Source organism: Sorex fumeus, unplaced genomic scaffold (genome assembly GCF_029834395.1).
Source record: "Sorex fumeus unplaced genomic scaffold, SorFum_2.1 ptg000044l, whole genome shotgun sequence".
Classification (NCBI taxonomy): Eukaryota; Metazoa; Chordata; class Mammalia; order Eulipotyphla; family Soricidae; genus Sorex; species Sorex fumeus.
In genome coordinates this window covers 63,944,700-63,972,324 of record NW_026606101.1, presented here as the reverse complement: position 1 = coordinate 63,972,324, position 27,625 = coordinate 63,944,700, and the positions used below count along the sequence as shown (strand labels likewise).

The following is a 27,625-nucleotide window of genomic DNA, read 5'->3' as shown; positions in this document are numbered from 1 at the left end:
GGGAGGGAGGGAGGAAAAAAGGAAGGAAGGAAGGAAGGAAGGAAGGAGAGGAGGGAAGGAGGGAAGGAAGGAAGGGAGGAAGGGAGGGAAGAAGGGAGGGAGGGAGGATGGGAGGAAGGATGGGAGGATGGGAGGGAGGGAGGGAGGAAGGGTGGGAGGGAGGGAGGAAAGGCAGGCAGGCAGGCAGGAAGGAAGGAAGGAAGGAAGGAAGGAAGCAAGCAAGCAAGCAAGCAAGCAAGCAAGCAAGCAAGCAAGCATGTCACTATTTGGAAAAACGTTTTAAAAATTTAAATCTATCAAAATCATCCAAATATAATTGTGTGTGTGCGTGCGCATGTGCGCGTGCTGAATCTATTGTCAAACACAGCTCAGTGAAAACTTAACCTTGTAAATTCTGTATAAAATTGTCAAGTTAGGGCTGGCGAGACAATGCAGCAGATAAAGCACTTGCCTTGCTCACAGCTGACCTGAGTTTGATCCCCCGCATTCTATATGGTCTCCTGAGCCCACCAAAATTCTTGAGCGCATGAGCATGACCCTGGGCACAGCTGGATGTGGTCCCCAAACCAAAGACAAACAAACAAAAACAAGTCAAGTTAATTAAAGGCTCTTGGCGATGCTGGGCGTCTTCCTACCCTCTCTGCCGGCAACCACAGCAGAGCAGCTCCCATGCCAACATGCCCAGCCCCCATGCTGACAGACTGCAGAGCTCTGCGACTGTGGTAAGTCTGCATATCACCATCACCCAAACCCATTCCCCAATCCCCAGGGCCCCTTGTGTTTCCCGTGATGGCCAAAAGAAGGGAAGCTGGTGTCCTGGTTGAGGAACATGCTACGCCGGAAAATATCCTCTCCTAACCTTTGAGTGTGACATTGGGGTGAGAATTACTGGTTTCTGGTCTTGCCTGAGCAATGTCAATTGAAGCCAAATTCTGTATGCAGGTGATTCTAACACCCTTTCCCAGTTCTGAGACTTCCTTGCATTTCGTTCCAACTCCCTCCAAACACCATCTCCAGAGTCCCCTGACCAGGACTGTCTTTCATGCACTTGAATTCGGGCCCTCTCCAGACCCCTCCCCTCTCAGCTCTACCCCTCAGATTTACAGCCCCTCTTAGTGAACACTGGATTTGTTCTGAATAAGAGAGCTTTGGTGCTAAATCGGTTTACTTTTATTTTATTTATTCATTGTCTTGGCAGACTATATCCAGTGGTGCTTAGGGCTTACTCCTGGCTCAACACTCAGGGGACCATATGAGGTGTAGGGATCAAACCTAGGTTCATTGTATGTGAGGCAAGCACCATACTTATTGTACTATTACTCCAGCCTCAACAGGTTCACTTTTAGACATATTAAATCTGCCTCTACAGGCTTAATTAGAAAGAATGCAAAAGATAAAATGCACCTTGGAAAGTAAGAGGCAAAGACGGCTAAGTCTAGCGCAAAAACAAAACAAAACAAAAAAACACTATCCACTAGGCTCAGGAGAGCTCCTTTTTGGAAGTGGATGGAACACAGGGCAAGTTGGCGACTGAGCTTCCTTTCCCAGAATCATCCCCAGATATCCCAGGACATTTCTGTTCCAGACACTGATGCTGAGGAAGATGTGATGGGGCCAAGGAGTACACCATAGGCGTGGCACCCTGGGTTTTGGTGCTGTAAACTTGCATATGGTACTCACTCAGGCACCTTTAGCTGTGAGGTCACCAAACTCAGAAAAGTCAGGACTGCACTCAGTGCATGTGGGACACAAGATTTGAACTTGTGACTGCATTCTTGCAAGGCAAGTGCTTCAAGCCACTGCACTGTTCCTCGAGCACCCAAGGTTAGATCGGTCACGGTCACGGTCGCGGTCCTCCCGTTGTTCATCAATTTGCTCAAGCGGGCCCAGTAACATCTCCATCATGAGACTTGTTGTTACTGTGTTTGGCATATTGAATACGTCACAGGTAGCTTGCCAGGCTCTGCTGTGCGGCCGAGATACTCTCGGTAGCTTGCCAGGCTCTCCGAGAGGGGCGGAGGAATTGAACTCGGATCGGCCATGTTGGCTGCATGCAAGGCAAATGCCCTACCGCTGTGCTATCGCTCCAGCCCAAGGTTAGATCATTGTCCCAGATTCTAACAGTCTTGTGAGTCGGAGCAGTCTCTATCACATACCGTATTATTCCCTATTCAGATCTTTGCATTAGCCCTTCTGTGTCCTCTGAGAATGTTCTGTGCCTTCCCATCTATACATGGAAGTCTGCCTGTGCTTTGGGGCCCAGGAGAAAACCCATCTCTTCAGCCTCCCAGGTGCCTGGATGGATGTAAATCCTGCCTCTTCCAGCTCAGTAAACCTCTGCATCTCTCAAGTCACCCATTCGAGCCTGGGCCCACTGTCGCCACACTATCCCTAGACAGCTCTAATTCACCAAGAGAGAGGACTGCATCCTGGCTGGTGCTCTCCCCCAAAAAGAAATCAAGGAGCATCTTTTTGTTTTATGTTTTGGGTGGGTCCACACTTGGCAGAGCTCATTCAGGACTTACTCCTGGCTCTGCTCTTAGGAATCACTCCTGGTGGGACTTGGGGTGCAAGGCAAGTGCCCTACCTGCTATACTATTGCTTCAATCCTGAAATCAGGAAGACTCTTAACTGAAAAACTCCAGGAACTTGCTGACATCCACCTCAGAGAGCCCCTTGAATATGGAGCAGCCTGAGACGCCTTTCCTAGGGAGAAAGAGCAGCCTCAGAGACTTTCCTAGACTCATTTCTGCTCTACCTGTGACTTTATGGAACCCTGCAATGGACATCCTACTCTGCCTATGTGTGGGGCACTCTCTCCTGATCTCAGTTCCGGTGATCAAGTCACCAACCAGCAAAATCCCTAGAAATTGTTTAAAACAAACAGGGCCATGGGCCAGAGAGATAATATTGCAGGCAGGGCATTTGTTTTACACGTGGCCCACCTGGCATCCCATATGGTCCCTTGAGCTAGTCAGGAATGATTCCTGAGTGCAGAACTAGGATTAATCCCTTAGCAGAGCCAGGTGTGGTCCCAAATAAAGACAACTAAATAAAAATAAGAACAGAGAGGCAGTAGAGGGTTTTAGGCACTTCCTTAAACAGGGCAGATTCCAGTTTGATCCCTGGCACAGCATATTGTCTCCTTAGCACCACCAGAAATGATTTCTGAGTGTGACCCAACTCCCTCCCCAAACACTCAAAAACCAAAACAAATAAATTTAAAGATGGGAGAAGATAAAAACAAATGCATAAACTAAACCCAAAACAGGATATGAGAGAGAGAGAGAGAGAGAGAGAGAGAGAGAGAGAGAGAGAGAGATTGCATGGATTGCATGCAGCTGACCCTGTGTGAGTCCCTGAGGCACCACTGAACTTGACCCCAGTCTCTCCACCCCTCCAAAATGAACAAAAGAAATAAAAACAAGAATCAGAGAGATAGTACAGAGGTTAAGGTACTTGCCTTGCACATGGCTCACCCCTTTTCCAACCCTGCACCACATATGATCCTTTTAGCACTACCAGAAATGACCCCTGAGACCAGAGCCAGGAGTAAACCCTGAACATTTGGGGGTGTGTAGCCACAAAAAGAAAAAAACACTAAAGTTTAACTAACTAAAGAACAGGTCGTAAGTGGAATCCTTCATGCCAAACCCCACAAAAACACGAAACTAACTGCAATTTCAACCCATCTTCAAAGAGTTTAAAGTAAGCAATCTACAGGGGTATGGTGCCGCCAGCAGGTCAATCTGTACCTGTGAGGCGAGTGCATCAGCAGCCTGATGGCGCCTTCAGACTTCCAGATACCCCAAATTTGCTGCTGTGCCTTTGGCCAGACCCCAAAAACTTGGGGCAAAGTTTACCAAGAAAGTAAACAGCCAAAAGTTAGGTATGTGGGAGACACACCCACAAACCACCTCTAGCTCAGCTATATAATTGGAGGCATGGCCTCTCTGGTTCCTGATCACACTGCTTCATGGCCATGATCCCAGAAACTCAGAAACAAATCTCGAAATCCAGCGACCTTTGGCAGAAATGCATCCAGTCCCTGCAGTAGGTTACCAGTGCTGGGCCAACCCAGGTGGGAATAGTTTTTATGCCTTGGCCTGTTCCCCCTGGCGGTTTGGTGGCCGCCATCCTCCAGAGGCCACTGGACAGTCGGGTTTGGGCCCACAGTGACGAGACACGCAGGGCCTCACGGGATAGGAGTGAAGCCGGTCCTGTCCTCCCCACCCCAACGAGACCCCAAGTCATCGCCTACGAACAGCCTCTCTGGCTCCTGATCAAGCTGCTTAACAGCCATGATCCCAGAGACTCGGAAACAAATCTCGAAACCCAGTGGCTTTTGGCAGAAATGTGTCTGGACCCCACAATAGGTTACTGTCGCTGGGCCACCCCAGGGGGGAAAGGCTGTTGTCCCTCCTCCTGCTCCCCCTTGGCGGCTCAGTAGCTGTCATCCTCCAGAGGCCACTGGACAGTCAGGCTTGGGCCAGCAGTGACGAAACTTGGGCCTCACGGGATGGGGGTGGAGCCGGTCCTGTCCTCCCTGTCCCAACAATATCCCAAGTCATCGCCCACGAATGGCCTCTCTGACTCCTGATCAAGCTGCTTAACGGCCATTATCCCAGAGACTCAGAAACAAATCTCAAAACTCAACAGCTTTTGGCAGAAATCCCTCCAGATTTAGGTGTTAAAATTTTGGAATTTCAAAATCGCATGGCCACTACTGCAGCCACGCGACATCATGTGTTATTCATAACCATCAATAGAACACAAATTGTCTACTGTTGCCTTTTCAGCAGATCTGAGTGTTGGGGTAAAATCTCAAATAATAATGGTGTCAAAATATTGAATGTGATCAAAGTAGAGAGTAATGTGGAAATCATCTGCCCCACAGGTAGGTGGAGGGTGTGGGATGGGGGCATACTGGGGTTGTTGGGGATGGAGAATGGGCACTGGTCAAGGAACGGGTGTTTTATTGTATCACCAAGACTTAGACCCAAAAGCTTTGTAACTGCTCTGATGGTGATTCAATAAATAAAATTATAAAAAATGAAAAAAAAAAGCAAAGTGGAGTTTATTCACAATTCAATCAGCTAATCGTGGCTGAATAAATAGCAGTACTCCTACATAAAAAAAAAAAATAAAGAGTAATCTTGGGGCTTCACTGATAGTACAGCAGGGAGGGCATTTGTCTTGCCAACAGTAAACCTGGGTTCATTCCCTGGCATCCCATACAGTCCCCTGAGCACCACCAGAAGTAATTCCTGAGTGTAGAGCCAGGAGCAACTCCTGAGCATTGCTGGGTGTGACCCCCCAAAAAAGACAAAATAAATAAATTAAAAAAGCAGTCTAGATAAAACCCAGCTCCCAGAAAAGAACAGCACAGAGTCTCCTGCCCTGGTGCCTGGCTGTCCTCACCGGGGTCCCTTGGAGGGGGATGGGTTGAGTTTCCCTTCCTGCACCGAGCAGAGCCCCGGCATCTGAAGACCTCCGGAACCAGCCACAGTCATGCTTAAGACCACTTTCCACACATTCGGACGAGCCTCATGCATGAAGGAACGGGCAGAGGAACCCAGGTGTGCAGGACCCGGGCCTGAAATCTCCAAGCCTGCTCGGATCGGGACTGGGCCTCCTCCACCCAGATCCCTCATCTTCCAATAGCTAGGTGTTACACCCACCAATTGCCCTCAGCGTTGCGGCCCTGTTATCCCATCAGTGGTCAAGACCCAGGGACTATAAAACCCAGCTCCCGGAAGTCCCTGGCGGAGCTACTGAGTGTTTCCTACCTGTAGGGCAGAGTCTGGCAAGTTCCCCATGGCGTATTCAATATGCTAAAACCCAGTAACAATGATGGGTCTCATTGCCCTGACCCTGACGGAGCCTCCAACTTGGCATTTGCTAAAATCTCAGGGCTAGAACGAATGGAGATGTTACTGGTGCTTGCTCGAGGAAATCAATGAACAACAGGATGACAGTGATACAGTGAAGCAGTCTGGACTTTCCCCAGGGAGGTGACCTGCAGGGGAAGGCCTCCTGGAATGCGGGGGAGGGGTGACTCCCAGCTTGGTGCATGGGGCTATGTGGGTGCTTGGTTTTAAGTCTGTCCTCCTGAATACCAATCACGAGCTTGGTCCCTTGAGTCAAGCCCCCGTGAGCCAATCTTCTTTTTCCCCTTCTCCTGGGTGGTTATGCCTGAGATGGTCTTTCTTTCCTTAGTATCCTTGTGGTGCTAACTATCAATGCCTTCGCTTTTATACAACTTTGTGTAGCTCAGTACGGATTAAACACAGGAACCGAATTTGCAGAAACTTTTTAAAAACCACCATTGGACTGGGGGGTGGGGGAAATAACAATACTTTTTCTTTGTTTGTTTGGGGGGTCACACCTAGCAGTGCTCAGGGTTCACTCCTTGGCATTGCACTCAGGGATCACTCTTGGTAGAATAGGAGGAAGCTGGGGATTGAACCCGAGTCAGCAGTGTGCAAGGCAAACGCCCTGCCTGCTGTATTATCACTCCGTCACCTCAACTCTTTTCTTTCTGGCTCTGAAAGCTTGGCACCCCTCCACCCACCTATATCCACATTCCTGCCCCCGCTGTGAGCACAAGAGACCTGGCCAGCCCCGCCCCTTTGGGCCTCGGAGCCCGGCTGCCCCAAATCTTAGGATGAGTTTTAATTTCGTTTTTGTTTGTTTATTTGGTCAGTATTTGGAGACTGCTCCTAGTTCTGTGGTCAAAATGATTAATCATACCCAGGTTTATTTCTTGTTATTATTGTTATTTCATGTACACAGTTAAAAAGGCTGCCCCTTCCCTAAAATTAAACAGCTAAAATACAAGACACATTTTAATTGGTACCTGAAAGTTGCAGAGAAAAGAAATAATTATAGTGTTCTTTTGGGTACATTGCTGACTTTTTTTTAAATCTCAATATTAGTCTTTCAGACACTCCATTCTGGATCCCCCACATTCCACTTAGGGTGTGTAATTTCTTTTTACATTGTGGTATGCTCTCTCTTTTTCTCGTGCTCTCTCCCTTGCTCTTTGCGCTCGCTCTCTCTCTCTCTCTCTCTCTCTCTCTCTCTCTCTCTCTCTCTCTTTCCACAATCTCCTTAAAGTTAGTATTCTCCCTCAATAAAACTATTTTAAAAACATATCAGTTTCTCCTCATGGGAAGGGGGGCGTTCCCAGCTCATCCTTGACGCCCTACTGAGGTCACGAGTTGCCCCCAACGAGCGGCTCTCCGGCACGGCCATGGCTCCAGAGCACAGAAACCAATCTCATAATTTTCTGACTCTCAGCAGAAATACTTCCAGGCTTTGAATTAATAAAGTAAAATACCAGAAATCCAAAATCGCGGCTGCGCAACATCATTTGGTTCTTGTAACCAGCTGTAGAAAACAAATTATTTCACAATGCCTTTTCAGCATGTCAGATTTGGGGGTGTAAACTCTAGATATAATGGTGCATCTTTTGTCAAAACAATGAATCTAATCAAAGTAGATAGAGTGTTAGCTAGAATTCATCTGCCTCACAGGCATTGGGAGGGTTGGGGGGGGGGGTTATTGAGGTTCTTGGTGGTGAAAAATAAGTATTGGTCAAGGGAAATGTGTTTGATAATTGCATGACCGAGACTTAAACTTGAAAGCTTTGTAACTTTTCCCACAGTGATTCAATTAATTAATTAATTAATTAAAAATAAATAAAAAATGTATCATAAAACAAAAATATATATCTATCCGTTTCTCAAGAAGCCAACAAGGCAATTGCTTTCTTTCCTATTTATCTTATAAGTCATTTGTGTGTGTTGGGGGCGTGGGTGGGCGTGAACATCTGGCAGTGCTTAAGGCTCACTCTGGGGTCTGTGCTCAGGGATCACTCCTGGCAGAGCTCAGTTGGCCATACAGTGAATTGGGATCCAACCAAGTTTGCTTTGTGTACAAATGAGTTCCTATGCACTGTACTGTCTTTCTGGCCCTCTAAATACATTCTTTCCAAACCTTGAGTGGTTGAATAATGCAGTACTTTTTTTTTTCAATCTCAAGCTTATTTTTGAAAAATGAGAATTGAAAATGGTATAGCTAGCTCTAAGATGGCAGCTCTTGAATTAAGAATTAGACTTCTAGAGCTAGTGAGATAGTACAATGGGTAGGGCACTTGCCTTGTAAGCAACTGACCCAGGTCCAATTCCCAGCATCCCATATGGACCCTTGAGCATTGCCAAGACTTCTGAGTACAAAGCAAGGCATTACCCCTGAGCATCAATGGGTGTGGCCCCAACAAAACAAAACAAAAGAATTAGATTTCTAAAAGAAACAGAAAGACCCAAGGGACACAGCAATAGTTTAGTGGGTAGGACATTTATTTTACACATAAGTAACCCAGGTTCCATTCCTGAACCCCATATAGTCCCTGAGCACTGCCAGAAGTGATCCCTGAGTGCAGAGCTGAGAGGAAACCCTGAACACAATTGGATGTGACCCAGAGAAAGAAAGAAAGAAAGAAAGAAAGAAAGAAAGAAAGAAAGGAAGGAAGGAAGGAAGGAAGGAAGGAAGGAAGGAAGGGGGACTGGAGTGTGACCCAAAAGCAAAAGCAAACAAAAAAAAGAGGAAGGAAGGAAGGAAGGAAGGAAGGAAGGAAGGAAGGAAAGAAGGCAGAGAGAGGGAGAGAGGGGAGAGAGAGAGAAAGAGAGGAAGAGAGAAAGAGAAAGAGGAGGGAGGGAGGGAGGAAAGGAAGACGGGAGGGAAGGAGAAAGAAGGAAAGAAAAACCCAACCCAAACAAAAAGACTTTGGGGCCAGAGGCTAGTACAGCAGGTAGGGCGTTTGCCTTACACAGGGCAAAGCCAGGAGTATCCCCTGAGCATCTCTGGGTGTGACCCAAAAAGCAAAAAAACAAACAAAAAGACTTTGTTTTTTGTTTGGGGGCTACACTCAGCAGTGCTCAGGGCTTTCTCCTGGCTCTGCACTTGGGGATCACTCCTGGTGGGACTGAGAGACCATATGGGGTGCCGGGGATTAAACCTGGGTTTTCCATGTGCAAGCCAAGCTCCCTATGCTCTCTTTAGCCCCCAAAATACATTTTAAAGAGGGGGCCAGGCCTATGCAAATTTTTCCTTTAAATTCTTTTCATTCTCTCCTCTCTTGCTACATTGTATATTTTTATAATTGATTTGATGTACAATTTTAAGTATGTTAGCATAATATTAATTTTTAAAGTATATAGCTGTAAAAGAGAGATACACAGTTTTTGAAAAACTTTTAATCTACTTATTGATTTTTTGTGAAATTTCAGGATATTAGCTTTATTCATTTATATATGTGTTGCTGTTACCACCTCCACACGCAAACAAAAATAGACCTCGCTCATGTGTGGGATATAATGAAGGGACAACAAATTGTCAAAAGCTGGCCAACCAGTAGTATATGACGTAGGGCACTTTCATTGCACACTGCTGATCGGGGTTCCATCCCTGACATCCCTGAACACCACCAGGAGTAATTCCTGAGTACGAAGTCAGGAATAATTCCTAAGCATTTCCGGGTATGGTTCCCCCCTCCAAAGAAAGGGGGCGGGAGAAAAAATGTAGAATTACTGATAAATATTTTTGAGGGTTGTTCTCTATTGTGCTGTGCCTCATTCTAAGTGGAGCCAGATTAAAAAGTTTTGTAAGTATTTTTCCAGTGTTAAATCTCCCATATTGTATCCTTTGGAAATTTTCTTTCATACTGAAGAACTAATAGGCCAAATATTGAGATTTCACTTGCTTTATTTTATTTTATTTTTTATTTTTGGGTCACATCCGGCAATGCTCAGGGGTTACTCCTGGCTCATACACTCAGGAAGTGCTCCTGGCAGTGCTCAGGGGACTATATGGGATGCTGGGAATCGAACTCAGGTCGACCGCGTGCAAGGCAAACGCTCTACCCGCTGTGCTATTGCTCCAGCCCCTCTCATAAACTCTTTATCAATGTCTTGACAAGAGATTTTTCTTCTCACTCATGTACAACTTGATTTCTAATCTGAAACTCCAGCTATTAAAAAATGCACGTGTTCCAGGTTTTTTTTTTTAATTCCCTCTTCCTCCATTCAGCAGTGATATTTTATTTTGTTAACTTGGTGATAGGTGATAACACCACCTTCCTGATTGTAGATGGGATGCTTCCAGATTCATAAATGTTTAATGAAGCCAATTAGCTCTTTAAAATGAACCCAATTGCATTTGTGCCATTTGACAGGGAAGGGCATTTGCAAACCTGTCCTTGCTCAGCCCAAATCAGGCCCTTCCCCTCCCCGCCAGCTCAAAAGGGAAGTCAGGGGCTGGAGAGATAGCACAGCGGGTAGGGCGTTTGCCTTGCACGCGACCGACCCAGAAACGATTCCCATATGGTCCCCTGAGCACTACCAGGAGTAACTCCTGAGTGCATCGCCAGGTGTGACCCAAAAAAAAAAGCAAAAAAAAAAAAAAAGGGAAGTCAAAGAAAGTTCCCTCTCATCCTCTCTTTTTCGTTTTTTTAATGTAGGAGTACTGCTGTTTGAGCCATTGAGTAAGCTGATTGAATTGGGCATGAACTCCACATTACTTTTTATTATTATTATTATTTTAATTAAAAAATTTTTAATTGAGTATTTGTGAGATAGACCACTACAAAACTGTTCATAATTGGGTTTCAATCATACAATAATCCAGCACCCATCCCTCCACCAGTGTGTTTCCAGCACCAATGTTCCCTGTTTCCCTACCACCATCCCCCAATACCCCCTCCCCGCCACTCCCAGCCTCCCTCTATGGGAGGCACTTCCCTTCTTGAGCTCTCTCTCTCTCTCTCTCTCTCTCTCTCTCTCTCTCTCTCTTCATTTCCTTACCTTGTGCATTATAGTTTGCAATTGAAAAGCTACTCCAGCCTTATGGTCTGATTAAAATACTGAATGCCCTGCAGAAACATCATGATCTCTCATCCTCTCTTTCTAGGGCAAAATCCCAGGAGCTTACTGGAATCTTCCTTACTTGGACCTCATTAATGACTAAATCCTTGACGACCCTCCAAACTAGGCTGTGTTTATTCCAGATCAAAATATTAGATGAAGTCATCTCTCTGCCTAAAATTACTTAATACTACTCCTTGCTCTCAGAATAAAGACTAAAAATTATTTATTTATTTATTTATTTATTTATTTATTTATTTTGCTTTTTGGGTCACCCAGTGATGCACAGGGATTACTCCTGGCTCATGCACTCATGAATTACTCCTGGCAGTGCTCGGGGGACCATATGGGATGCTGGGAATCAAACCCGGGTCAGCCACATGCAAGGTAAATGCCTTTTCCACTGTACTATCACTCCAGCCCCTAAAAATTATTTTTAGCATTTAAAAAAAGCCTTTCCCAGACCCTTTTGAAACTGGGGGATTTATAATCTTTTCAAAATCCACAAAATTCCTGACATAATCTTAATTTTCCAACTGTTGAAGCTATTTAAGACCACTGACATCTGCATTACTGCCACAGTTCTGATTCAGATTGCCCTTCAGCTGAGGGGCTGAGGGCCTTGCTTCTGAGATGACTTCGGAGGTGTAGCCCCAGGGAGGAAGACTCAGCAGGTGCCTGTCTTCCTGGTTTGCACAGGGTGAGGGGGTTCTCTGGAAGAGCACCTCTAAAACTAGGCAAGTTGAGGCTGGAGAGATAGTGCAGAGGGTAGGGACTTGCCTTGCGTGCAGCCGACCTGGGTTCAGTCCCCAGCACCCCATAGGATTCCCCAAGCCCTGCCAAGAGTGATCCCTGGGCACAGAGCCAGGTATAAATCCTGAATAGCACAAGCCCTGAGCACCAGTGGTTGTTCAGGGATACTCAGCACTCAGGAATTACTGTGGCAAGCTGGGGAGACCATATGGGGTTTGGGGCATGGAGGCTGCATGCAAGGCAAGTGCCTTATCTGCTGCACTATCCCTCTAGCCTAGCAAATTTACTTAAACTTAACCTAAATAAATAAATAAATAAATAAATTTTTTAAAAAGCAGTTTTAGTTTGTATTTTTCAAAACTAAATCCTGTTCAGATTAACAGGAACTGCCTATAAGAAGTTAAGAAGTAAAATGAGGTGGGACTGGAGAGATAGTACAATGGGTAGGGCACTACCTTCCATGTGGTTGATGGGGTTTGATCACTGGCACACCGTATGGTCTCCCAAGCAACTACAGGAGTGACCCCTGAGCACCGCATTGGCCAAGAAACCAAGATAAAAGTTAAATGAGGGGCCCAAAGACAGAGCTCAATGGGTTGAATTCATACCTTGCATGAGAATCCCAGTTTGATTCCCAGTACTGCATGATTTTCCCAGGACATCCAGAAAAGATTTACAAGCAGAGTTAGGAGTGACCCCAGAGAACCCCCAGACTATGGCTTTAAAACAAACAAAAGACCCACAATAGCTTTCTTTTTTGGGGGTGTTATGGTGGGGGGAGTCAGACTTGGGTCACATTCAGCAGTGCTCAGGGAGTATTCTTGATTCTGTGCTCAGGAGTAACCCCTGGTGGTTTTAAAGAGACTGTGGGTTCCTAGGATTGAACTGGGGTTGACTATGTGCAGGGCAAGCACCTTAACCTTTGTACAATCTCTCTGCTCCATGAGAGCTCTTAATAAAAACAGGGAACACAGAGATATATATGCGTGTTCCCAACAAAATTCATTCTCTATTGAGCCCTTAACATGTGCTAAGCCACAGAAACGCCACGGGCAGGGTCTGTCCTGGTATGGCTAAATCCTCGGGCTGGAAAGATGACATTCAGCAGCCCCTAGGGCAGGTGTGGGGCCAGGACATTTCTGCAGCCAGACTTATTAGCAACAGGATAATCAATCCTGCTTCCCCGTGCAGCCCCTGGCAGTGGCCACAAGAAAGGCAGTTTCTTCTGTGGGGCTGTGACAACCATCACAGGAACAGTATAGAGGGCCCTCAACATAACATCGCTATTCAGCTCTTAGAGACAGCAACTTGCAGAAAATTAATTTCTCAGCCATGATCTAAAGACATTGATATGTTACTCAAGGTCTTAGTGCATCCTTGTAGAATTTTCATCTCACCCTGTTCCTCACGGCTTTCCACAGAATAAATCAAGGGCGCCGGTTACTGGGAGAGCCCGGCCCCTAACCACCAACGCCCAGAGGTGGGCTCTTGTCTAACACTTGGAAAAGATTTACCAGAGGAGTCTCATGTACTGGCCAAGCAAAAGCCAATGGACAAAGGACTCCAGCAGGAGTGAAAAGCTGCAGGGCCGGGCGCCGCAGGGAGAGGACCTTCAGGGAGAGGACCTTGCAGGCAAGGTCCTTTGTCCGGGGTGGGACAGGTCCCACAGCTTGACAGTGCCTTGTTGAGTCTGGTCTGGAAGCCTTCCTGTGACCCCATCCCTGAGCCAGAGTGGATTCTGGCGCCGGATGACGTTTCTGGGGGACTATTGATGTAGGCAGGTAGACAGGGAAGGCCCCCTCCCAAGGCAATGGCAAAAGCCAGCCCTGCAGAAAATAGGAAAAACAGGAACTAAGGCCTGATAAGACTCTCACGTATCTACAGCAACAGACCCAGGGAAGCTCCTGCAGAAACAAAAGGCCAGGAAAGGAATTTCAAAGAAGACCATCACCTTTCCCAACCCCCCTGGTAACCTCCTTAGCAACGGGCCCACAAGGGGCAGGTTGAAGAAACCCTATAAAGGCCACCTTGAACAAAGGAAGGGTGGGCATATGCTGCCTGAGCCCATGTGCTGCTAACGTCCACGTGGCAGAGCACATGTGGTGCCTAAGCACATGTTTCGCCCGCATCTCCCCTCTTGAGATGTGTGCTTTCATGTTTTCGTGTCTAATGCTAGAATGTGTGTAGGGGCGCTCTCTCCATCCTTGGAGAAGCCCGCGTTCTCTCTGGGAGCGTTACTCTGTCTCTCTTACTCTCCATTCCCTCACTTATCTGCTTATCCCTTTCTCTTTCTCTCCAAAAACCTCCAAATAAAATCTGTTACTTCACTGCTTGTCTACTCCTGAAATTCTTTTCTGCGAGCGAGACAAGAACCCTAGAAACCCCGGGTAAGGCCTGGGACTGGCCTCTCCTTTTCTGCAAAGAGCAAATCCTCGCCCCAGCCTGACTTCGTGGCTCCCCAGGCAATTGGGTGGCGGGTATCAACTCCTGTGCCAAGAAGACCAAGCGGACTTCAGGTGTGGCCTGACGGCCACCTTGTGGGGCTGGCAGGGCTCAGGCCATGCCGAGCAGGGGCTCATTGCAGACTTTACCGGTCCTAGTCTTCCCAGCGACTCCTGGGTGGCAGAGACAGAGTGAGAGAGGGTGACCGTCTTTCTCTCCTCCCGACTCGCGTGAGCCACTGTGGGGTCCACTGACATCACTATCAGATCTACCGCGGATTGTTTGCCTTCTCCCCTGACCTGCTGCTGGGTCCTTTCCTGACAGTTTTGTGAGGGAGTTGACAGTTCTGGATTTACCTCACATTAGGAGAGAGCTAATGCATGAGGTTAAAGGCCCTCCCGTTGATCATCGATTTGCTCGAGCGGGCCCAGTAACGTTTCCATTGGAGACTTTGCTGTTACTGTGTGTGGCATATCGAATACGTCACGGGGAGCTTGCCAGGCTCTGCCATGCGGGCGAGATACTCTCGGTAGCTTGCCAGGCTCTCTGAGAGGGGCGGAGGAATCGAACTCGGGTTGGCCATGTTGGCTGCATGCAAGGCAAACGCCCTACCGCTGTGCTATCGCATGAGGTTATTTTTATTTATCTATTTGTCTTTTAAATTAAAATATTATTTTTAATAATTTTTTTTCTTTTTGGGTCACACCCGGCAATGCACAGGGGTTAGTTACTCCTGGCTTTGCACTCAGGAATTGCTCCTAGCATTGCTCACGGGACCATATGGGATGCTGGGAATAGAACCCGGGGTTGGCCGCGTGCAAGGCAAATACACTCTGCACTATTGCTCCAGTCCCAATAATGTTGTTTCTGATGATTTGTTACATTCAATATTCCAACACCAATCCCACCACCATTGCGCCTTCCCACCACCATTATTTCAAATTTTCATGAGGTTATTTTTGTCTCAGTCAAGGTTGATCGTCTTCAGGGAGTGGTTCCTTAACCTACAGCTCTTTTCAAATACAACTGTAGGCAACACAAAAATTCTCTGAAGTGAAGTCGGTCAGAAGGAAAGAGATAGATGCAGAATGATATCTCTCATATGGGAAATAAAGGTAACAGTTGAAGAAGCAGAAAAGGTCCAAATGCAACTTAATGGGAAAATTGATCCTCACAGTTGAGTTGGGGGGCATGGGATAATAGCATGGGGATATTGGGGTCCTTGGGGGAGGGAATGGGTACATTAGTAATGGGTGTGGTGTTGGAATTGTGTGGCTGAGAAACTATTATTAATCATATTAAAAAATACAGAATTTCAATGAAAAATAAAATAAAAATTTAAAAGTTATTTATGTTGCTCCTAGAGGACAATGGCTGAGAGAAGCAGCCACAGAAATGAGGGTTCTAGAGAACGGCTGAGAGAATCAGCTGAGGAAAGGAGGGTTCTAGAGAACGGCTGAGAGAATCAGCTGAGGAAGGGAGGGTTCTAGTCTCAGCTTTCTACTGCTTTGGCAAAATCACTTCTGGTCTGTAGGTCCTTCTCTGGACTCAAGCCTCTGCCCTTTATTAAAATTATTTTTTTTAAGGGAGAGAGACATATTACAGTAGATGGGGGGGGGGGGGCGCCTTGAGGACCCAGGCTAGGTCCCAACATCTCATACAGTCTCCAGAGCCCAGCCAGGAGTGATCCCTGGACAGAACCAAGAATAAGCCCAGAGCACTGCCAGTGTGGTTCCAAAATCAAACAAACAACAACAAAATTCTTCATTTACTCATTTTTAAAATTGCTTTTTAACAGTTGTTAGGACACTTTCCTGGCCTCTACTCTTCAGAGCTGTTGAGAATTCATTGTTTGTAAATCACATGGTCAATGGGAAACTCCCCTGTTGGGGTGAAATGTAGGGCTGGGAGTTCTTGCTCTGTGTTTGAGAGAGTGTGAGTAGGGGCCCAAAGGTGGAGAGATGCTGGTTTATGGTAACAAGTTTCAGGGTGTGATGTTGTACTCCTGAAACACATACAATTTTATAACATGTGCTTTTTTTGTAAAATTCATCACTAATTTTGTTTTGGCATTTTTGGCCACATCCTGTGGTGCTCAGTGCTTACTCCTGTCTCTGTGCTCAGGGAATCACTCCTAGCATGGCTCTGGGGTCTTTATGGGGTGCTGGGGATGAACTCAGGTTGGCTGTACGCAAAGCAAGCACCTTACCCACTGTATTATCTCTCCAGTCCTATCACTAAATTTTTTAAAAATTTAAAATAATTATCCCCAGGATTCTATATCCAGCTTTTAGTTCCCTTGAAGGCAAAACTATGACAAATTAATTAAAATTAATGATGATTTATTATATACTTGAATTCTCTTTCATGTGCTTTTTCTTAAATTCTTGTATGAGATTATTAATAACTTCATCTAAAACATTTTTGTTATGGTAACGGGTTATATAAATTTAAGGGGTACAATGTCACACTTGTCCAAAATATATTACTCAACTTCCTCACCATTGATTTTGTTGTTGTTTGTTTTGGGGCCACACCCGGCAATACTCGGGTTACCTGGGTGGTACTCAGGGAACCATACAGAGTGCCAGGAATCAAACCTAGGTTGGTTGCATGTAAGGCAAGGGCCCTCCCCACTCTACTACGGCTCCAGCCCCTCAACCTGTCATCATCAAGTCACCAATATTCCTTTACTACAGTCCTTTGGTTCCTTTCTCTCATCTGAGCCCCCACTTCCCTCCGTGGAATTCCACTCCTACTAACCTCAAAAATAATTATTCTTAGGGAAAAATTAAGCACAAAATTTAAGAAAGAAGAGAAAAGCAGGTTTATTTCTCTCAGCCAAGGGAGCACAGTGTTGGAGCAGGTGGGACCAGGGTCTTTGCTGAGGTGAGGCTGATTAGCCTTTTAGAGCCTCCATTGGGGTGGGTCCAAGACTATCAGTATTTGGCACCTTATCCTATAGGCATTGGGCTGGGGTGGGGGTGGGGGTCGGGTGGCAGAGCAGAATTCATTAGAATGGGGAAAGCATCTGTTTTGTTTTCTTGCCCAATGCTGAAAAGAGCAACTGGAACATTCTGGGTTTGCCAAATATTTCCTTTGGCACCCATGGCCTGTGCCAGGCAAACTCAGCCCAGAAGTCAGCATGGCCGAATCATGCTGTCATACTGAAGGGGCTTCTGTTCTGATTCTGGATAAACAATAAGGGATAATAAAATATATTAACAGTAATAACACTAACCAATGACCCCAAATGTAGAAGCCATTGTATTTCTTATGTGCAATAGATTTCCTTATGAATCATGAAAAAAAAAATTTTTTTTTCTGTCTGTTTTGCTTGAGGGCTACACCAGTGGTGCTCAGGACTTCCTCCTGGCTATGCTCAGGGGCCATATGTGGTGCCAGGGACTGACCCGGAGTCAGATGAGGGCAGGACCGGTACCCTAAGCCCTGTACTCTCTTTCTGGCCCATAATCATCATAAATAATTTCCTCTTCTGAGCCACAGGAGAACTGATTAAGAAGCTGTAGTCATCAGCCTTCACTGTCACCAGCTTGACTCTCACGCAGAATACTTGTGAGGTCTCCTTAAGTCCTCCTGTTCCAGCCCTGATCTGACAAGAACAGCAGAAACCAAGGAGGGTTCAGGGCACGAGGCCAGGCAGTCCTTGCAGTCACCCAAGCAGATTCCTAAGGGTCAACAAGCCCTGCTGTCCGAGTGCTAGTCAGGACACGTGTCTTTCACAAAAGGTCTTAGGCAAGGTCCTTATAGAGTGACAGCCAGACTCCAGATTCAGCTGCCAAGGGCTCCCTGCCCTACTGTGGGTCCTGGCTAAGGCAGGGCAAGTGGTGACACAGGTTCCTCACCAGCCCCCAAGTGAGAGCTGGGGAGATGCTCATCTTGGGGCCCCACCATGCTCATGTGACCAGGGCGGGGTTTCTTAGGGCCAGTCTTATCACCTGGGGCCCAGGCACTGTGACCTCTGCTTTGATGTGCATTGACCTTTCTGAGCAGCACAGGGAGTGTCCACACAGTACTTCACAGGCTTCCCACTGTGGGTCATCAGTGTCTATGAGCTTCACGGCTATAGGCCTCTGACCCATGAGTCACCGAGTAAGCCCTCGTAGTTTGTGGCTTCATTACCGGTGACCCACTGCCCAGCAGTGACTTAGGAAGAGACTCTCCCAGACAGTGCCTGGCACACAGACCTCTCGGAACTATCTTTAGACTCCAAAACTCTACCCTGTTCACAAGGAAACCAAAACTTTTCTGTTTTTTTACTTCTTTTCGGGAATTCTTGGGGGTGTGTGTCTGGGAATGAGGCAGCACCAGACACTGAACGTAGCACTCTGCATGTGAAGTGTGTGTCCCAGTTCTTAGAGCCATTGACCTCGCCCCTCAAACCTTTTGGGTTCTAGAATCCACAGTCCTTTCTCCCCGAGAACAATTCATATCCTGTGGCCCAGAGTTTTTCTATCCAGGCTGGGGTACCCATGACCACCATTCCTGAACACAGCCCGCTCCCAAGTCAGACCCTCATTTAATTCAGCCTGGATTTTTCCCCACCCTCTCGTTGATGAACACCCACTCTCCCCAGTGCCACAGCCAAAAAGAAAGGCCATTGTGGCCAGGGCCATGCTTGCCTTGCATCTGTCATTTCCTGAACTTGATCTCTGGTATCTCAAACAAAACAAAAATCAACAAATTGAAAGAGTACTGTGTGAATATCTTAACTGTGTGTGTGTGTGTGTGTGTGTGTGTGGCCAGTCACACCCTGCTATGTCCTGAGTTTACTTCTGGCTCTAAACTCAGGGACCACTCCTGGCAGGGTTCATCCATATGGGGTGCTGGGGATCAATCCCAGTTCAGTCTCATGCAAGGCAGGAACCCTACCCATTATACTATCTCTCCAGCCCCTGGCTATCTTTTCTTGGCTACTAATACAGAGCTATGCAAGTTTAGGGTTGTGTAGTGTTTCACTGTATTTCTACCAATCAAATATCTTCCTTGTGTTATAGGGGATGTGAGGATAGTGGGGAGAGGAACAGCTAAATGACACTGATTATTTTAAACCTCGAACCTCGCTTTCATGAGCCATGACCAATCAGATGGCAGAAACAGCTAAGCATGGATGGGGATAGGTAATATATATCTCAGATCAGATCAGCTGGCAGTGTGAACTGAGAAAAAAATCAATACGAATGGAGTAGCCGCAAGTGGCTGACAGAGTGGCAGAGCAGAAACTGGGCAGATGGTGTGCCTGGACAGTACAAACTGAAGGATGACAGAGACAAGGAGAAAAAGAGGACAATAAAGACCCACGGAGAGCCTGGAGCAATAGTATGTTGGCTTTGCACGCGGCTGATCTGGGTTCGATCCCCGGCCTTCCATATGGTGCCCCAAGTACCACCAGGAATAATTCCTGAGTGCAGAGCCCTGGGTAACTCTGCACTCTCAAGGGCTCAGGTAACTCCTGAGTATTACTGGGTATAACCCAAAAAGCAGGAGAAATAAGAAAGACCCACAGAGGCAGCTTGGGTTGATAAAGGACACATATGGGAAGAGATGAATGAGAGACAGCAAGCAGAGTGCAGTGGGTGGCTGTTGGGGCTGCCCTCCCAGACTGGAGGTTCCCATTCCCGGGGCTGCCTCAGCCTGCAAAGATACACCAACACAAGCTGTAAAGAACAAAAGAGTCGTAGCACTGAAGCCATCTGATTTTTCTGCGTGATAATCTTAGACACTCTTTACCAGGACCTGAAAGTTAGCCATTTCCACTGTAACATTGACAAAAACTAGAAACGTACTCTAGTTAATCACAGAAACGGAAAGTTTTAGAAGGGTATTGGATACCCCACAGAACATCTAATAGGGTGGTTTAGTTTTCCATTACCAACCGCACTATAATCATCCATAAAAACTTAGAAGGAAAAAAAATCACCATTTGAATATGCTCATAAATTCTGTGGATTAAGAATTCAGTCAGGGTCCAGCAGAGCTGATGCATCTGCAGCCCTTGACAGGAAAAGACAAACTAGGAGTGAGAGGCGACTGGGGTAGACTCATAGGAAACTTGATTCACATATTTGTGTGCTGGTCCGGAGTGACCCGGGCCCAGGGCTGATCCATGCCCACCTCGGTGAGGCTCTGTAGCCCTGAGCAATTGGACTTCTCACAGTTGCTGCCGTGTTCCAGAACCAGCTAGTTAGCTTCCTGGTCTCCTGTGATCCAGCCATGAGAGGTCATGTTCGCTCCAGCTGGGAGGGGAGAGAACATAGACTCCACATCTATTTTTAATTGTTTCTGATTTTTTGGCCCACTCCAGGCAGTGCTCAGGGACTACGCCTGATTCTGTGCTTAGGGTTGCTCCTGTGGTGCTTGTGGGGAAGTACTGGGATCTGGGCCTCTTGCATGCAAGCGGTGTGTTCAGTCTATTAAGCTGTCTATACCCCACTTTTTTGGGGGGCTTTTTGGGTCACACCCGGCAATGCACAGGGGTTACTCCTGGCTTTGCACTCAGGAATCACTCCTGGCGGTGCTTGGGGGACCATATGGGATGCTGGGAATCGAACCCGGGTCAGCCGCTTACAAGGCAAACGCCCTGCCCACTGTATGATTGCTCCATCAGGGGTACACCCTACCCTACATCCCATTTTTAAATGAGAGAAATATCGGAGAATTTGTGATCATGTTCTGCAGTCACTCTCATCAGAATAAGCTAAATTGCTGTAATAAGACAATCCCAACTTAGAATGATTAATTTTTCTTGCATAAAATAATTTCAAGGCAGTAGTCCAGGCCAGTGAGATGGCACTGCTCCACCAGACACTTACCTCAATGCCACTGGAATTTTGGCTTCACTGTCACCATGGCAATCCTGAAAATCCCTAAGGGTCCTTACAGCTTTGTAGGCAAAGGCTTACACAGGATAATCTCCTAACTAACCTTGGCTCGCATGCCCATTTCTTGCCTTTGGGGGAGTAGGAGGGATTCTTCCCACTTCTGTAATGGTGATTTATTTATTTATTTATTTATTTATTTATTTTTGCAGTGATGATTTTTTTAATATCTTAAAATTTCCCCCAAAAGGAAGGATGATCAGATGCTAGAAAACCTAAAAGGAACTAAGTAGACTATGGATGTATAACAACTATCTCTTCATATTAGACAATTTAAGGTAATAATGTGATATTGATAGCATGTTTCACACTGTTGCAAGAAATACTTTTCCACAATATCTTTGATACTTGAAAGAATTTCCCCCCCTACTTTCAGGTAAATTCCAAGGAGTCGTGTTAAAGTTTCTTATTTCTGTATCTGGCTGTACAGCATTCCATTCAAGAGGGTCCATTTTCTCCTTTTCTTCAATGGGGAGTGGTAACTCAGGAATTTGAGTCTGGGAGTAAGAATGAAGAGACTTAACACATACCATCAACAATGGTTCATAATTCGATGTTTGATGAGTCTGAGATAAAAATCTAAACACCAGAAAATCACCTGAACCTCAGTACTATCTCTCCAGTCCAAGATTTGGTAATTTATGTGAGGCCTTTGAGCTAGGATTTCATACAAAATCTGTGCTTCCTTCCCTTTGGAACATTTGCTTTTTCCCTTTCCTAGTTCTAGAAGGTCTAAGCCACACTTAGAGGTCATATATAGTCAATAGGTCCAGCTATGCGCCAGCTGAGAGCCAGAATCAGGTACCAGCTATGGGAGTGAGGCAGCTTCCATTCTTCAGCCCAAGTCCCTAGGTATCTGCAACCCCAACTAACATCACCACATTTAAAAAAAAATTTTTATTGAATCACTGTAAGACACAGTTACAAAGCTTTCATGTGTGAGTTTTAATCATACAATGATCAAACAATGATCAAATACCCATCTCTCCGCCAGTGAAAAGCATCCAATTAAACTCAATCAATCCAAGGGGCTGGAGAGACAGAAGTGGACAGGGTTTGCATGCACATGGCAAATCCTTGGCACCCCATATGGTCCCCTGAGCCTACCAGGAGTGATCCCTGAGCACAGAGTCAGGAGTAAACCCTAGGCACCACTGGGTGTGGCCCCCAAACCAAAACCAAACTAAATCCCCCCAAGCCCCCCAAAATGAACAAACAAACAAAAAATCACACAATAATCAAAACAGGTGGGAGATTCCTTGTTCTTGAAAGATCCAAGCAAAGACTGAAGGGGAATGGTACACTCTGGGAGCTGGGGGCTTTTAGGGATCCTTCTATGTTTAGTGCACTAATCTGGGTTTGCATATTACAGTTTTCCTTGTTATTTTGTTATAGCCATTGGGAGCTTTTAGGGATCCTCTGTTTAGTGCATTAATCTGGGTTTGCATATTACAATTTTCCTTGTTATTTTGTTATATCTGCAAAAAACTTCTCTGAGTTACAGACTGGGAGGAGAAACTGTGTCAGTGAGTTAAATCTAGGTGAGACTCTTAAAGTAAGAATGTTGATTTGTCAGTATGATAAGGTATATTGCTTAATACTGTTAAAAAACACACAATGGCTTTATAATTAATACGTAACTATAGTAATCATAAGAAAATAAAAGCCCTTGGATACATCTAACATTGCCCCCCCCCACACACACACACAGGTAGAAATGTTTCAAATTGAAATGTTTTATTATTTTATTTTATTTTATTTTATTTTTGCTTTTTGGGTCACACCCAGCGATGCACAGGGGTTACTCCTGGCTCTGCATTCAGGAATCACCCCTGGCGGTGCTCAGGGGACCATATGGGATGCTGGGAATCGAACCCAGGTTGGCCGCGTGCAAGGCAAATGCCCTACCCACTGTGCTATTGCTCCAGCCCCCAGCAAATTGAAATGTTTTAAATTGAAATGTCACTGTCACTGTCACTGTCCTCCCGTTCATGGATTTGCTCGAGCGGGCCCAGTAACATCATGAGACTTGTTACTGTGTTTGGCATATTGATATGTCACAGGGAGCTTGCCAGGCTTTGCCTTGCGGGTGAGATACTCTCGGTAGCTTGCCGGGCTCTCCGAGAGGGGCAGAGGAATCGAACTCGGGTCGGCCATGTTGGCTGCATGCAAGGCAAACGCCCTACCCGCTGTGCTACTTCTCCAGGCCCCAGCAAATTGAAATGTTTTAAATTAAAATTTCAATGTTGCATAAATCATCAGGGTCTTAAGGGGGTCTATACACTCTGGAATGCTACAGTTCTGTGGGTGGGAGGTGGTGCCAATGCATACTTTGGGTACTGACAGCATTTGGACTCCAAAATAAAATTCAACCCCTCCTCTCTCCCACCCAGAGAACTAGTGATCCAGCAGGATGGTGGTTCCTGGCCTCTTCAGTATCAGGCATCTATTTCCTGTCCCTCACCATTCCCCTTTCCACTTCAGTGGATCTCAAATTTGGGTGGATCAAAATCATCAGGAATGGAAAGCAAGTTGCGCATTCCATTAGTTCCTCTAAAAATACTTCTATTCTATAAGCCTGGGTGTTATCTCAGAATTCTTAATTGATTTATCTTGATTATTTTATTTTCTTGTGATGATGGGAATAGAACCTAGAATCTCACATGCAAAGCAAATGCCCTAAATTCATCTTCAGCCCTCATTCAATTTTTAGGGTTTTTTCCCCAGTTTTTTTTTTTTCCTGGTTCTTGGGCCTTACTTGGTGGTGTACATGTGGGCGAGATACTCTCGGTAGCTTGCCGGGCTCTCTGAGAGGGGCAGAGGAATTGAACCCAGGTCGGTCAGGTCAGCCGTGCGTAAGGCAAATGCCCGACCGCTGCTGTGCTATTGCTCCAGGACCCTATTATTAAGTTTTATAAATTTAATTTTATTTTGGCATATAAAGCAATAAGTTAAGAAAAAATAATAACAACCACATAAGTGAAATTTTATATCAGAAATATCAGGCAGAAAAGAAACAAGCCAAAAAATATTAAAGTGGGTTGCGGAGATGACCTAAATGATTTAGTCCTCTGAGCACTGTGTTCAGTATTCCCAGAATACCGCAGGGTATGGACCAGAAACCAAAACCAAAATTCTTAAAAGAGAACTAGTTTGAAATGGAAGGGCAATATGTTGGTAAGCTCTAAGCAAATCGAAGCGAATGAAACAAGATGTGGGCTTGGAAGCAGATAAGAATCAGATTCTGACAGTCATTAATATTGTTATAAGGTATTTGTGTTTTATTTTTATGTTTTTTGGTTTTGGTGGCACAGCTGACAGAGTGCAGGTGCTACTCCTGGCTAGGTGCTTAGGGTCACTCCTAGTTGTTCTTGAGGGACGTGCCAGGAATAGAACTTACGCCTCTTGCATTGAAGGCGTGTACTCTGCCTATTGAGCTATGTCTCTGACCCAACAGTTTGTATCACAATTGAGAACAATACTTCTACGGTCAAATTAGTTCACACTGCATTAGCAACATCCCCCCCCTCAAAAAAAACAAAACAAAACCAAAAAAACACAGCAACAGTCCTGAAAACTACCTGGATGCTGGAGCACAAAGAAATACAGGCAGGGGCCAGAATGATAGTACAGCGGGGAGGATATTTGCCTTGTTCGTGACCCACCAGGGTTGGATTCCTGGAACCCCACATGATCCCCTGAACCCTATGAGGAGTAATCCCTGAGTACAGAGCCAGGAGTAAGCCTTGAGCACTGCTGGATGTGGTCCAAAAGCAAAAATAAAATAAAATAAAATAATAACATAAAAAAGAACTGCAGGCAGGTTTGGGAAGGAAGTTAAGTCTTAGAAGAGAAAAACGTTTTCAGATGGGTTTTCCATTTTACAGTTCAAGACTGAGGACAGGATACATTCAGTATATAGAGTGGCAAAGACTAGTTAAGCCGGGAACATTGGTGGTGGGAAATGTACACTGGTGAAGGGAAATGTACACTATTAGAACATTGTATGACTGAAACCCATTCATGAACAACTTTGTAAGGGTGTATGTCATGGTGACTCAAAAAAAAAAAAAAGACCTCTCTAGTTAAGGGCTGGAGAGATGGTACAGTGGGTAGGGTTCTTGCACGCTGTGGACCCAGGTTCAATCCTCAGCATCTCATATGGTCTCCTGAGCCCTCCAGGAGTGATTCCTGAGAGCAGCACCAGGAGTAAGGCCTGACCACCACTAGCTGTGACTCCGAAACCAAAACAACAACAACAACACTTTAAAAAACACACACACAAAATAAAAATAACAACAAAATTCTAGTTAAAAACTTAACATCTTCCTGGACTTGGAAAATTAGAAGGGAGCTTGCAACAACTACTGCAACTGAAAGTTGAGGTGGTACTTCAGTAATTAAAATTAGGAGACATGGGTTATAAAAAGGTTCTAACAACTTTTGTGTATAAACTATGCCTACATTTCTAAGTTCAGAGTGAAACATCCCAACTCAGGATGAAAGAACTGAGTGGAAATTTTAGTTTTGCTATCCCGGAGACAGACTTTGTAATGTGAGTTCAGAGGAGTTAAAATGTGAAGATAAACAAAAAGCAAAAAATTTCAGAGGAATAAAATAGAATCTAGAGACTCAGAAAAGAAAATATAAAAATACTTGGGATATGGTCCAAATTGTAGTGCAAAAGAAGATGCAGGCACAGAAAAAAAAGGGCGAAAATTAAGAAAGGAATGAGGACAACATGGTTCATTATCCAAATAAACCAAACTTAATTCAGAGGTCTGGAAAGATAGTTCAAAATATGAAGCACACGTTCACCTCCCCCTCCACCCCATGGTTACCTTGAGCATGATGGGTGTGGGCTCCCAAAAATTAAGGGGGGAAAAAGGAAATCAATATAAATCAAAATTTTTTAAAAAAGAAATTTCTGTTTGAGGATACATAGAACCCACAAACATTGATGGTGGTAATGGAAATCTATGTGTGTACACTCAGAGACCCAGCTTCTTAGGCAAATGAAAATTTTCGTTGTGCCGAGGATCAAATTTAGGAGCTGTGCACACTTGATGCAGTGCTTGCTAGCAATACTGTGTGGGGGGTGAAGGGGAGGTTTCACACTCGGTTGTGGGGCCAAGAGCCACTTGGCAGAGTTCATCAAATTCAAAGATGAACTAGGGGATGCTGGTGTGGAACTCATAGCCTCATACATGCAAGGCAGGTGCTTTATGCTGGGGCCATGAGTAGTCATTCTCTCCCTCCCTCCCTTCTTCCCTCCCTCTCTCCTCTCTCTCCCTCCCTTCTCTCTCTCTCTCTCTGTCTCTCTCTCTCTCTGTGTGTGTGTGCACAAAGCACCCCGTTGTCTCCCAAATATTCCCAGAGTTGTCTGAACTCAGAATTCCTTCCCCGCCCTGTCAGGACTTTCCCTTGTGTCCTGTGAGAGCCAAGTTTCCAAGAAAGTCCATGGGAGCTGCTAACCCTATTGTCCCCGGGATACAGCTTCGGTGGCATTTGAGGAACTGCCGGATAATCCGGAAACTCCAGCCCCATGTCGTTCCCATCAGTCTCCCTCCCACCCCTCAGGCTCCAACCTGAGCCCTGAGCTCGGGCCCCATCTTCCATCCGTGGAATCTTTCCCCATCAACCCTCTCTGTCATTCCACAAGGAGGAAGCAAGCTGAGGCGGCTAAGCAGGAGGTCCCTCAGGAAGCCTGTGCCAGAACCACGTTTCTGCTTGCAGAGGGGGGGAACTGCACACTGGCTTCACCGGCTTCTCCTCAGCTATCGAGGCTGGGGAGGCCTGAGGGCCCGCTGCCGCGTGGAAACAGCCCAGCAGAATCTCAGGGAACTTCTGCAGAGACTCGCCATTTGTCAGACTGTTCAGGTTGCTATAACAAAGCACGGCAGATTTCTTGGCTTAGTCCCAAGAACTTTCTTTCTCGCAGTTCGGAGATGGGAGTTTACAAGGTGAGACGCTCCGTGAGGTCCCTTCTCTGGCAGCTCCCACCCTCACCCTGTGCCAGGCCACTCACGAGTTGGCCCAGGCCTGTTGGACTGTTTCCTCGGTGGCTGATGCTGAGGATCTGTCCTGAACATCAGGAAAATCAGTCTTCTTGGACTGTAAACAGCTCCCATATTTATTGGTTCTGTGACTGTGGGCTTTGGGGCCTTGGTTTCCTCATCTGTGAAATAGGTAATCATTTTCCCTCCTTCTTTCCTTCTTTCCTTGTTCCTTTCATAGATTCTTTCTTCCTCATTTATTTTCTCTATTTTTAAAAATAACCTCTGAGTTCCTGTATTAAATTTTATTGGAAGATCACCGAAAAACCCATTATGGATTCTTTCTACAGTGGCTTAGAAGCACTGATAATTTTTCTCTAACAGACCTGTGGGGAAGGCGAGTTTGATTAATTCTGTGTCAGCCTGGGCATTGTGTGCTCTGCATCTAGAATAAGGCGGTTTCCAAGGTGACCGTGAGCCGAGTGTGAGGATAAGGTGAGGACCCGGAGTTATGAGCTGCCAAACTCGTAAACCACACAGGCTTCCTCTGCGCCACTCACCCACGCTACTCACCAACCAATTTAACAATCGACTTGCCGCCAAGTGTTCC

The 27,625-nt window shown here is 45.9% G+C and overlaps 1 protein-coding gene across 1 annotated transcript in view; it reads right to left on the bottom strand.

Moving 5' to 3' along the window:
• Window positions 1–2,627: 2,627 nt before the first annotated feature.
• BFSP2 (beaded filament structural protein 2) overlaps window positions 2,628–27,625 on the bottom strand; it is a 107,598-nt gene continuing 82,600 nt past the window's right edge. The window contains exon 8 of the mRNA XM_056122045.1: window positions 2,628–2,706. Within this exon, the coding sequence (XP_055978020.1) occupies window positions 2,628–2,706 (79 nt within the window). The remainder of the gene's footprint in view (window positions 2,707–27,625) is intronic.